We start from the raw sequence: 13,315 nt of genomic DNA, 5'->3' as shown, positions 1-13,315 counted from the left end.
GGGCTGGGGATTTAGCTCAGTGGTAGAGCGCTTACCTAGGAAGCGCAAGGCCCTGGGTTCGGTCCCTAGCTCCGAAAAAAAGAACCAAAAAAAAAAAAAAAAAAAAAAAAGATTAAGAGATGGTGCTCTTTAACCTTGATCACTGACGTGAACACATTTGGGATGAAAATTTATTGTATGAGAGCTGTAAGACTAGGTGCATGCCAACAGCACCACTTAATGAAAACAGAGTATCATTTTAGAGTCCAGAACATTGGTCAATGTGTCAATCACTTCTCATGAACACTCTTTAGTGTCCTGAACATGCAAATAAACTTTTTTCAGCACCAACTCTCGCTTTAGGCTGAAGACCCCTTACATCATTTCCTGTATTTGTTCCCCCCCCACCCCCCCACCCACATTAGATGCCTTTTTTTTTTTTTAAAGATTTTTATTTTATTGTATGAGTACACTGTAGCTGCCTTCAGACACACCAGAAGAGGGCATCAGACCTCATTACAGATGGTTGTGAGCCACCATGTGGTTGCTGGGATTTTGAACTCAGGACCTCAGGAAGAGCAGTCGGTGCTCTTAACCCTTAAGTCATCTCTCCAGCCCCACATTAGATGCCTTTATTATGTCTTCATAAGGGCAAGGAGACAGAGAAGAGAGGAGAGGATCCAGAAAGGGAGGGCAAGATTCTCATTGCCTTCATTTGTTCTAAGGGTCACTAATACTATCATGAAATGCCCCCCCATCCATGACTTCAACTACACCTAGTTACCTTTCAAAGGCCCTGTTGTCAAGTGCCACATTTGTTCAATGTATACATGAGTGTGAAGGAAAATGTAGCCCTAAACTCACGCCAGTTCTAGGGCCTCTGGATTAAATCACTAACATTTATCAGATGAGGTCCCCATTTGGAGACGCACTGCGCAGAATGTCTTGTCAGTGATGTGAGAGACATAGAGACCTAGCCAGGGGGAAAGTGCCACAGTAGGACACAGCCCTCTCAGCATTCTGATGTGGATGGGATGACATCTGCATAAGGTGTTTCCTGTAGGTGGATAATGGAGGACTATGGGAATGGAGCAGGAGCAGGAAGGGCTGTGCAATGGAAAAGTGCCTGACTTCTTTGGAGAATGAGGCAGAGCCAGTTTGACCACAGCGGGGCTGTTCACGTTGGCGTATAGTTGCAGAATGCATCTGTAAAATATAGGGTTCTTACTGTCCCACTCTGCCCACTATTGACACTGTCTCTCCCTCTCCACTACGAGTTTCCTACGGAGAGGAACTTAGTTCTCGATTTGGTTGAAGCTAAAGAAATGAGTCCAGGTCTCCACAGAGGGTGGTACATAAATCACCCGCTACGGAAAGGAAACAAAGCCTGCAGAGCCCTCGTGATGGGGAGGACAAGGTGCCAGTTGTGAACTGGGGCAGCAGGCCGCTTTCCCAGGAACCAAGATGCTGAGAAGCATGAAAAGAGAGAAAGCGTGTCTTTTGCTTTAGAGATCTTAAACTGAAGAAAAATGATGCCAGCATCCTGTCCTGACACACATGAGAAGGGGGTTGGTGGTGGTGGGGGGTGCTTGTGTTTCCGTGGCCTGGCGCCACTGGCCTCCGCGGAAGGCCTGTCGGTGCCGCAGGGGTTGCGACGAGGAGGAGGGGCTGAAAAAGGACCTAAGGAGCAGAGGTCAACGGTGTGCAGACACTGCGGGGTTCAGGGGCGAAACAAGGGCGCAGCGGTCTGGGGAAGAGCGCGCCCCGTGCAGCGCTGGGGAGAACAGAATGCGGTCGTTCATTCTCCCGGGCGACGGTCCTCTGCAAACCGTCCAGGACTCCCAACAATTCATCCTGTTTTTAATTAAAACATTTTCTAGAAGCTCCAAAGAGGGCGGTACCCAAAGGAATAGGAAAAATATCCCGCAGGGTCGGGGGAGTGGGGCGCGCCCGAATCCCGAATCTGAAGGTGGATGATGTAGAGTCACCCCAATAGATAACCACGCAGGAGACTCCCGCCTTCGGAACAGCGGCCCACAGTCTGCCCGCGAATACTCGTGAGTCCCCAGCCTCGAGTCCGGAGCGGGGGCGGGGCTGGCCGAGGCTTGGGGCGGGGCCATGCGGGGGCACGCGCTGGGCGGGGAGGGGAGACGCTGCATCCATGCTCTGATTGGGCCTTGGTTAAACAAGGGGCGGCATCTTAGCTAGTTATGCCTGCTCGTATTGGATCCTGTTGAAGAAGGGCGTGGTTTTGTGAAGTCAGTTCCGGTCGGTGTAAAACCCCCGGGGCGGCGGCGAACGGGCTTCAGACGCTTTTGGGTCGCGTTAGGGAGACGCTCTGGTCCGGTTGTGCGTGAGAGGAGGAGAGCCCAGCGCCACAGCGACCCGGAGAGGGATGGCGGCCACCGGGACCGCGGCCGCTGCGGCCACCGGCAAGCTTCTTGTCCTGCTGCTGCTCGGGCTCACGGCACCCGCAGCGGCTCTGGCTGGCTATATCGAGGTGAGAACCAGGCGAACGCCGGAGCGGCGTCTCCTCCGGTAGCCCGGGAGCGCGGCCTGTGGGCGGGCGTGGGACTGTGGTCGGGGGCGCGGCGCGAGGTTCGGCGCAGCGGCAGGTTGCCTCTCCCCCACCCCGCCCGCGCGCCTCAGCTTTGCGCAGAGCTTAGCGCTGAGGTCGGGCTGCCTCTGTCGCCGCAGAGGCCAAATGAAAGGCGTCGGGGCTGCGGGGCCGCGGGGCCGCCCCAGCCCCCTACCCGCCGGCGGCGCCGCCGCATCCTCGGGGACACCGCACCGCGCGCCCTCCCTCTCCCGAGGCCCTGCGCGCCACGGCCGTGCGCCCTGCGGTCCCGCGGCGCTCTAAGTGGGCCGGCCCGCACAGGGTCCCTGGTGCCTGCAGCGGTCGGGGGGCCTGGGCTTCGGGTTCACCTGACGGTCGGCGCGCAGCCGTCGTTGACCAGGTGGACTTGGCAGCGGGGATGCAGCTCCAGCCCTGGCGAGTGGCCGAGATGCCGAGAGAGCCGGGAGAGGAGGCGCCGCCAGGGCAGCGGGGCGCTCTGCGCCCTTCCCTGCCTCCCAGCCGTTTGCACAAGTCTGGCAAACTAGGGAGCCCGGCTTTCCTGCTCCCAGGGGACGTTGAGCCTTTAGGGAAGCTATCCACCATTACATTTGGAAAACCTTTCAGGGGTAATTTACTTGGGTCGGGATCACAGTGGTTGCTCTGCACCAGAGGTCACCCCCGTTAACCTGGAGAAGTCGTCTAGGGTCCCTGGTGGTTGGCGGGAGTTCAGGCCACTGGAATAGGCAGGATGTCGGGTGTGGAACCGGTATTGCGGCATACTCTGCACCTAGCCTCCCCGCAAGAACCCTCTGTTGCCTAGGGAGACGTGGGACTTTATTTTTACTTACTTTTCTCGAAATAGTGCTTGAACTGTAGGACTGGGATGTGTGTTTCTGGTGTAGTTTATTTCTTCTTGTGCCTGCTCGTTGTATTAAAAAAAGAAAAAAAGCACCGTAGCTTTCTGTATGTTGAGCTTGTGTCAGAGATTGCATTATTAAATAGGCATTACCTGAGATTGTTCTCATAAAAAACCCGACTCAGAATGAATTCATTTCTACAGAATGTGTAAATGTTTCTTCTGGTAAAAAGATCTAATGAGAAAAAAAAATCCTCTGGATGGAACAGCTCAAAACAATCTTTGTATTTGTCTTGCTTAAAACTTTTTGACTGATGTGGGAAAAAAGATAAGTCCTAAGTAGAAACAACGAATGTTTATACCTGGACTTTTAGATTCTTTCACCTTCCACACAGTCGGTAGGGCAGTATCTGTGATCCCTGATAAGATGACGCTGGGAAACTGCTACATTGAGCAGGATAAGAAGAGAAGGGGTGGGGGTGGGGAAACTGAGTTTTATTTATTAGGTGAGACTTAATGGGTCAGTGTCAAAAACCATTGTTCACACTCAACCTCACTTCCCAGTGGTGTGAAAAACGTTAGGTGCTAGTGAATTTACAACGAAGGATTCTTCAGTTTTAAAGAATCTATTTAACATTTAATGCCTCCAGGGGGAAAAAACCAATATCAGAATTAGTTGTTATGGATTAATTTTGACCGTTAGCTACACTGTTCAATTGAAAAGTTTGGCTAAACAACATGAAAAACATTTTTTTTTCCCAAATCCTTTTAAAATGGGGTTTTGTGGACACTTTAGTTTCTTGGAACAGTATTTTTGTTGTCTCAAGTGGTCTTTCCTTTTGCTGACTGGCAGAATTTTATTCACATGTGTACTCCTTGTTTATTTGCTGTCAAGCAAAGGATTGCTAGAGCCGTAATTCAGATGCGAATGGCTTAAATCATGATGTCTTTGAGAAGGCCCTTATTGAGATTAGCCAAGGGGATTCTGGCCAAATCCCTGATCAAGTTGCTTGGCACAGAATTATTGATTGGCGGATCTTTAGTGTTGCTTAGTGTTGACTAAATTAATCTTTTGCACCTGTTTTTTTTTTTTTTTTTTTTTTAAACACCTCTCTGCTCTGGGCACTTCCTTTCATAAATCCCAGGGCATGTTCTCTTGTGTGCAAGTCCCAAGTGTGTGCCCAAACTGCTCCCTTTCCTATGGATGTTTAAGCTTCTGAAAGCCAGAACTTGAATCTCCTCTGCTATGTCTGAAAGTGATCTTTTGATGGGCAGTATCCAGGAAACTCAAGAGTGACAACTGAGGTGGGAACTGCTTTCTGAGATACTTGAGAAAGGTAGAGTTGTGTCAGGATAATGTTTCTATTGCAAGTGCATTTGTAAAGACACTGCTAGCAACAGAGAAACTAAGTGTTATCAGTCTGGTCCTCTTCTGTGGAAGAATTTCTTTTCATTCCCATCTAACTAAGCAGTCAGCATAATGGGACTTAAATGGTTAAGGAAGAAATTCTTCAATGACGTTTATATTTGAAAGTTGGGGGAAAGCCTTTAAAATATTTTAAAAGATGTTATTTTATTATCTGTGCATGTGTGTATATCTGTGTTGAGTATGGCATGTGTGTGCCCTTGGAGCATAAGAGGTTTTGGATTCTCTGGAGCTGGAACTGCAAGGGACTGTGAGCCACTAGATGTAGATTATGGGCTCCAGACTCAGGTCCCACTTTGGAAGAGTGGGAAGAGCTTTCAAACACTGAGCCTCTCCAGCTCCCTCTGTAAAATATTTTAAGGATACATTCGCTTATTTATTTGTATATTGAGGCCACTGTGCTGGTCATGGACAAAGTATAAAGCATCGAGTCACTTCTCTCCTTCCAACGTGTAGGTATTCCACTGCTGGGGAAACAAACTCTGAAGTAACTTAATTTTTTGAATCTGTTTTTTTTTTTTTTTTGGTTCTTTTTTTCGGAGCTGGGGACCGAACCCAGGGCCTTGCGCTTCCTAGGTAAGCGCTCTACCACTGAGCTAAATCCCCAGCCCCAGAATCTGTTTTACTTGCTTTGTTTTGTTTTGTTTTCCAGACAGGTTTCTCTGTGTAGCCCTAGCTGTCTTGGAAATCACTCTGTAGACCAGGCTGCCTCAAACTCAGAGAACCACCTGCCTCAAACTCAGAGAACCACCTGCCTCTGCCTCCTTAGTGCAGGGATTAAGGGTACATGCCACCAACCAGTCCAGAATCTTTTTTTAAAAGTTTATTTTTTTATATTAAATGCCAATCAGGTATTTTTCTATGAAAATGTGACTTCTGAATTGAAATGTGCTATGAAGTGTAACATACACACCAGGATGTGAAGACTTAGTATGAAAAAAATAAAGTACCTTAACTTTTATAAGTGCATTAATTTTAATTAGTGCATTGGCTAACATACCTTTGTATTATTTTTTTTAGTCTCCTTTGTGTTCTGGTGTAGCTCCTAGACAATTGAATAAACACCACCTATGTAAGCCTTTGTATTTCTCTGGCACACATTTTGCTCACTGCCGTTCTGCATGCATTGTTAGCACCATTTTTGAATATATTGTCATGTTTCCCCCAATAGTCTTGCTTCAAGTTGTTGACATGAGGCCTAATTTTGTTTGTGTTATTTGGGGGGGGGGGTGTGAAGGGTGCCCGTGGCCCCTCTTTTTCCCCCTTAAAGCACAGTTTTGAATGTTATTTTTTTCCTTGTTAGCTTTTTCTTCACTTCAAATTGATTTAGAAATGATTTCAAGCCTACAAAAATGCAAAACTGTTCAAACAGCTCTCGTGGAATTTCCCTGCACTCAGCATTGACATTCCGAATGTTTAGAATTGGCTTCTACATGTCTGGGGTATACTCAGTGCAGAGTGCCCAGCACCCTGGAGTGGGGAAAGAGTTTATCATTTGTTCTGTTACCATTATTATATTTGTTACTGATCTTCCTGGGAGTCAGTCATGTATACCACCCTCTTTGCCCCTGAAGACCTACAGTAAAGGCATTCTCTTATATAACATCAGGACAGTTATGATCTGGGAGATTTTAATATTGATATATTATTCTGTGTTGTGTCTGTGCATCAGTCTGTTAGTTGATCTGGTCACTTTCGTTTTTTTTTTTTTTTTTTTTTTTTTTTTTTGGTTCTTTTTTTCAGAGCTGGGGACCGAACCCAGGGCCTTGCGCTTCCTAGGCAAGCGCTCTACCACTGAGCTAAATCCCCAACCCCGATCTGGTCACTTTCGTAAAAAAAAAAAAAAAAAAAAGCTAATATGCTTTTGAACCATTGGCATTAGTATGTGAAAAGTTATGTAATTTTTCCAAATATAAAGACTAGATTTTAACTCACCTGATAGTTTCAACTTTGGAAAATCAAAACATAACTTTTCAAGATTCTTAACTTACTCAGTTCTCAGGATTTCACACTTCTTGCGTATTTGAGATGTATGGTCTTGTATCTCAGGCTCGGCTAATGTCATGGTATCTTCTACCATCCCCACCCCACTTGGGGCTGCTGAGTGCTGGGACTGCCAGCATGTCACCACCACAACCAGCTTGCATTTTTTCCCTTTGAAAGGAACACAAGAAAAATTGTGTAGGTAATGCATAGTCAGTCATTGTAAGATGTAAAAAACAAAACAGAAAATAAATGAGAAATAGCTTGAAATTATATAAATTCAAAGAAGCCTGGAAAACATTCTGGTGATGCTTATATTTCCAGATATAGGATGTGTAGAAGTTTTATAAAAGTGGCACACACTGTGTATTGACACTGATATCAGCACTTATTTTTAATTCTCTTAAAATGAACTACTTACAGAAAATAACATTTCTGTGTGACTGAAAGCAGGCGAATCTCAGTTCAGATTGCAGTTGCTATGGCGGGGCCAGTTGAGAAGAGGATTCTAAATCGCCTCTAATTCAATTTTCATGTTGTTTTTTAGTGAGATAAACTAGATTACTTCAAAACTTAATTGAGTTTAGTATACTGTACCTTGATTTATAGCTTAAATTGGAAAGTAGACCATGTAGCCTCGGATAGAAGGGATTCCAGTCCAGTATATCAAGCATAACAAATCATTTCTGTTCTTTTATTTTGAGGTGTTTTTGTTTTTGTTTTTGAGGCAGGTTCTCACTATGTAGCCCATAGCTTTGGCTAGGCTGGAGCCTTGCTATGTAGACCAGGCTGGCCTTAAACTCCCAGAGCTCTGTCTGAAGGCATGCTACTACAGCCAGCTGAGGAGAATCTTAAGAATATGTAAAAACATAGTAAACAAGCATTCTACTCCTCATGTGCATCTCAAGCTGAAGCTGTTTTTAAAATGAGGTTGTCTTAAACACAACTGTAATCTATTGTTTTTATTATTACTATTACCATGTGCGTATAGTAGTGCCTGAATGTATGTCTGTACCACATGTGCTCCTGTATCGGAAGATGCCACATTAGGGTGCCAGATCCCTGGGAACTGGGTGGCTGTGCGTCACTCTGTGTGTGCTAGGTATTGAACCTGGCTGGGTCTTCCCGAAGAGTGACCAATGCTCTTAATTAACCCCGAGTCACTTCTCCAGCCCCTGTAATCTATTTTAAAAAGGAAGATTAGGAAGCTGATGGTTCATTTACTGTTTGTTCAGCTAATGCTAACCTTTTTTTTTTTTTTTTTTCCCGGAGCTGGGGACCGAACCCAGGGCCTTGAGCTTGCTAGGCAAGTGCTCTACCACTGAGCTAAATCCCCAACCCACTTTTTTTTTTTTTTTTGCTAATGCTAACCTTATTGGTTCGGTACAGAATGCCAAATGGTGCAGCGGTGGAAGCTGCATCGGTTGCTTCCTGCTGTCCAGGTGTACTCCATGTGATTAAGGATTTCATTGGCCGCATCAGGGATGCTGTTTCCAAAAGCTCCTCAGGCTCCTGAGGTATAGAGAAGAAAGTAGCAGAGGAGTGTTGCTCCCACACCAGGGGTAGTCTGGTAAAATAGTTGTTCTTACTACCCCCAAAAAGTGAGTCCAGTAGATGAATCTGTCTTATTCCAAGTTCACTGCTCTTCATTCTTCTCAGGGAGTCTCCTGTTGTTATTGGCTGTAGGCTTCTGTAAATTCAAGCAATTTATGTTATGGACTGGTACACACCAAACTTAACTCTTTGAAGTTATTGTTACAGTACTGAAGGCTTTACCACATTACATTTTCCACTGATTATAAAGACCTTTTAGCACAAGCTCCCTTTAATAGTAAGCTTGTTTTATCTTTGTGTTTTTTAAAGATTTATTTACTTATATATCTATGTTCTCTATTTGCATGTATGCCTGCATGACAAGAGGGCATCAGATCCCATTATAGATGGTTATGAGCCACTATGCGGTTTCTGGGAATTAAACTCAGGACCTCTGGAAGAGCAGCCAGTGCACTTAACCACTGAGCCATCTCTCTAGCCCTTTGTATTCCCCCAGCCCTTATCTTTGTATTCTAACAATAAGAAAATAATTAAGACATAATTCCATGTTGGGGGTTGTATCAGAATTGGGGTTATGTCATTCTGAGAAGAGGCTGCCAGCTCCAGATATTTTTTTTTTTCTTTTTTCTTTTTTTCAGAGCTGGGGACCGAACCCAGGGCCTTGCGCTTGCTAGGCAAGCGCTCTACCACTGAGCTAAGTCCCCAACCCCTCCAGATATATTTTTACAAATCTTCATCAGTGTTCTGTATAATTAGTAGATTGAGGTTCAGAAAAAAAGTTACTTAGATTTTGATATGGGACAGCAGTAAGGTTAGCTTATTAATTGAGCAACTCACCACCAACCTTTTCACTTGGCCTTCCTGAGACTCACTTCTCTGAGGATGGTAATGTCCACAGGAAGAGCAAATTGCCTTGTATATCTCCTTTTGTGGTGAGGAAATATTTCCTAGTCGGGTGGCACAAGACTCTGACCAATGCAAGGCTCCTCTGTGGAGGAGGGATAGTCCCACTTCAATGTCTCAGGTCCCTAGGACCTGCCATGGAGGAGAATGGAGCAGCTTTGAATCAAGTTGGGCTTGGTTTGAAGAGATATTGTTGGTAGAAACCCAGTGCCTGTCTGTTACTAGAACTCTCTCCACTTGGGAAGCTCTGTACATGAGTTGGCTTAAAGAGAAACAAGTAATTCCTACCTACGGAGTTATTCTGGGTTAAAAGTTATCTGATGAGCTTTATCATGTTCCACTTCCTTTTAAATACAAGTGTGTGTGTGTGCGTGTGTGCGTGTGTGTGTGTGTGTGTGTGTGTGTGTGGGCACGCATGTGTGCGTGCGCGAGCTCGCGCAGTATGGAAGCCAGAGGTTAGCATCAGGAATTTTCTTGTTGTTGGTCACCTTATTTTTGATATAAGATCTCTGATTAAACCAGAGAACTTAGACTTCCTGGCTGGTTTGCCAGCAAACTTGGGGCTCTGTCTCTGTTCTCCTATCCCAAGCTGACGGTAGATGTCACTGTTATACCTGACTTTTACATGGGTGCTGAGAAAGAGAACTCAGGTCCTGGTGCTAGCATGGCAGAAGACTTCTGATATTATACTTCATTTTTGAGAGATGTAACCCACACCAGAATGGTTGGAAGAGTATAAAAAAATGACTTGGAGAAGAAAATGGAAGATTTAGTAGTGTGGTAAGAGCTATTTTCAAATACTTTTTTCTCCTGGAACGCTAAATTTATGACTTGGGGGGGCAGAAATAGGATTTTTATTTTGAGAGATGAAATGTTTGGGCAACATTTATTTCACCTTTAATTAATCACAGCAAGGCAGCTTTAAAAATACATCTAGTCAACATCTGTTTTTGTTTCTCTTAACATTTATAATGCTTGCTTTAGACTTAAAAACAATTAGCCAGGCATGGTAGCATACTCCTGTAATCTCAGCACTCCAAAGGCTGAGGCAGGAGGATAGGAAGTTAAAGCCCACAAGGTCAGGGATATATATAGCATACCTCTGTGACTCCAGGACTTAGGGAATGTAAGCAGGAGGATTAGGGGCTCAGGGCTAGCCTGGGCTAGGAACAGCAAAACTAAGGCTAACACACTTCAGGCAGAAATAAAGCATTACTGAGGAAGTAGCTGTTTGGACTTCCCAGAAGTAATTCTTCCCTTGAGCTGATTATTTAGCATTCCCATTCCAATTTACATTTTCATAAGAGGTCCTGAGGGTTCTGATGAGCTGTGATCATTTGCTCATTGATGCAGGACTCATTATTTGAGCCTGCTGTGAGGATTTCATGAGGTAAGAATGTGAAATTCAGATGTCTAGGTGCCTACTCACTCTTGTCCTCCTTAACCAGGCTTTTCATAAGCCTTTTGTTGTTATTTTAACAGTTTTGAGAGGGAGAAGCAGAGGGAGAGAGATTGCATGTGTACATGTGTGTGCACGGCAAGAATCAGTTCTCATTCAGCATGTGGACCCTACACTCAATAGCAAGTGTAGGAGAGGAGAACCTTGAACTATGTTACATTTGAAGAAACTAAGTCTCATTGTGTAGCCCTGTCTGGCCTGGAACTCACAGAGATCCACCTGCCACTGCCACTGCCTCAAAGATGTGAAACACCACGCCCAGTTTGACTTGAACTTTTGGTCCACTTGGTTTTACTTCTCTTTGCTAGAATTACAACTGCACGCTGTGCTAATGCCTGGTTTATACTTCGGTGGGGATGGAACCCCCCGGGGCTTTGACCATGCTAGGCACATTCTCTACCAACTGAGATAAGTTCCTAGCTGTCTGTTGTTTATTTTTGAGCTTTTAAGATTTGCAAATACACAAAAGAAAAGTAGCCAAGCACGTTTATTGGCATGGATCACTTCCAAGGTCCAGAGAGCAGAGCCTTGCCTTCTTTCTGTCCTCCAGAAGGAACTGTGACCCAGCTTTTCCATATTTACTCTTTGCATTTCTTTGTAGTCTTAACAGGCGTCCTCAGGAAAATTTCCCTGTTTTGATTTTTAAGATGAACGTAAATGGAGTTACTCAATGTATTCCTGAGTATTTGGTGTCTTTCACTAAACATGTTTTTGAGAGTTGTTTGTACTGAGCATAGTTGTGGCTTCTGTTATTGTCCTTTATGAATAAAACCACAATGTACTTTGCCCTTGGACACTTGAGTTCTTTTCACTTGGAGTTAAGATGTGCTTTCTCTCTGTGGCTTTACTAAAAATATTTTGGTTTGTTTTCTTAGGCTCTGGAGATTGAACCCAGGCCTCTAGCATGCTAACCATGCACTTTATGGTTGAACTAATCAATAGAAACCCCCCAAAGGACTTTTTTTTTTAAAGGTTTATTTTATATGCATTGGTGTTCTCCCTGCGCATCTGTGCCAGATCCTTTGAAATTGGCATTAGTTGTGAGCTGCCCTGTGGGTGTTGGAAATTGAACTCTGGTCCTCTGGAAGGGTAACCAGTGCTCTTAACTGCTATCACTCCAACCTCATCAAAGGATGTATTTTTAAATTTTATGTATATGAGTGTTTTGCCTTCATATATGTTTGCCCTTGATGATAAGGTACCCAGGTCAGTCAACCTTGAATTTGTGATTTTCCTGCATTGGCCTCCTGAGTGCTAGAATTACAGTCCTGTGTCACCAGATGTCTTTTCCCTTTGCTCCACTCTGCCAATTTTGTTATTTTTTTATTTTATAATTTGTTAATCTGTTTTAAATTTCTTATGTTCCATTGACCTCTCTGCCCTTGCTCTAAGCAATAAGTTTTACATTTATTAGAGTTAGCCCTTGCAACTTGGTTATTTTCTCTCTCTCTCTCTCTTTATTTTAAACACACTTCTTTGTATGTTTACCACATGTCACCAAAAACATACCTCCTGTTGGGATTTGTTGGGGATTGCACGAAATATAGATTAGTTGGGGAAATATTGAATTTGATATTTCCCCAGTTGCAGTTTGATATTGTAAAATTGTCCTTTTGTCCACAACTTTGCTTGCGTCCAAACTTGAGTAATTTATTCTATGATTGGCGACTGCTTTTTTCATAGCCAGTCTATTTGAACATTCCTTTTTTTTTTTTTTTCCTCCCTTGGTCGCACTGGTTAGAGAGCTCTAGTAAGTGTTCTGTGTAGTTGAAACTGTTAGAGCTGGCAGGATACCTTCTATTATTGGTCTCAGGATGAAGCTGTGGTTCCCTTTTATGTGATACATAACCAGTCCCACTTGGTATCAGATAAGAGGCCTTTGTAAACTTAACACAGGTGCTTGGTATGAATGTCTTTTTTAGATGTGCATGGGTATTTTGCTTGTGTGTGCACGTGTGCACCGTATGACCATGTGTGTTCAATGCCTGCAAGGACCAGCAGGGTGTGTCACATTCCCCAGGATGAGTTATAAATGGTTGTGAGTCACCATGTAGTTGTTGGGAGTCAAATCTGGGTTCTCTAGGAGAGCAGCCAGTGCTTATAAGTGAACTGAATCTCCAGCCCTGTGAATGTCATTTATTTCTTTCCCCCAAACTATTATGGTCTCATAGTCCTCCTTTCACCCCCTACCTTGATTACTTATTGTTTTGGATTTGGTTTGCTAAAGTTTTGTTTAGGATTTCACCTCTATGCCCCCCAAATTGGTTTGACATTTTACTTATCAATGTTTTTACCTTTATCAGTTTAAAAAAATATCTATTGCACATGTGCTTATGTGTGTATATGTATGCGTGTGTCTGTTCACGTGTGTGCCAGTAGTCAGCCTCAAGTGTTATTTCTTAGGAGCTGGCCACCTTGTCTTGAGATAGGATTCCTTACTGGGGCCCTCGGTTTAAAGTTTAGGGTAGGCTGGCTAGTTGGTAAGCCCTAGGGGTTCTTCTAGCTTTGCTCCCCAGTGCTGGGACTACAAGCATGTGTTATATGAGTTGTCATGATTCAACAAGTGTTCCTCATGCTTGAAAACAAGATTCAAGAAGA

At 44.3% G+C, this 13,315-nt stretch overlaps 1 protein-coding gene across 4 annotated transcripts in view; it reads left to right on the top strand.

The window, feature by feature from the left end:
* The first annotated feature begins 1,818 nt into the window (after positions 1 to 1,818).
* Aplp2 (amyloid beta precursor like protein 2) overlaps positions 1,819 to 13,315 on the top strand; it is a 63,081-nt gene continuing 51,584 nt past the window's right edge. For 2 of the 4 annotated variants that reach the window (XM_039082084.1, XM_039082083.1), the window contains exon 1: positions 1,819 to 2,479. In XM_039082084.1, the coding sequence (XP_038938012.1) occupies positions 2,375 to 2,479 (105 nt within the window). In that variant the 5' untranslated portion in view covers positions 1,819 to 2,374. The remainder of the gene's footprint in view (positions 2,480 to 13,315) is intronic. The other 2 variants (NM_022520.1, NM_012906.1) reach the window with 1 other exon arrangement.

The sequence above is a fragment of the Rattus norvegicus genome, chromosome 8 (assembly GCF_036323735.1).
Source record: "Rattus norvegicus strain BN/NHsdMcwi chromosome 8, GRCr8, whole genome shotgun sequence".
Lineage (NCBI taxonomy): Eukaryota > Metazoa > Chordata > Mammalia > Rodentia > Muridae > Rattus > Rattus norvegicus.
Note: the sequence above shows the minus strand (reverse complement) of the source record. Positions and strands in the feature narration are given on the sequence as shown.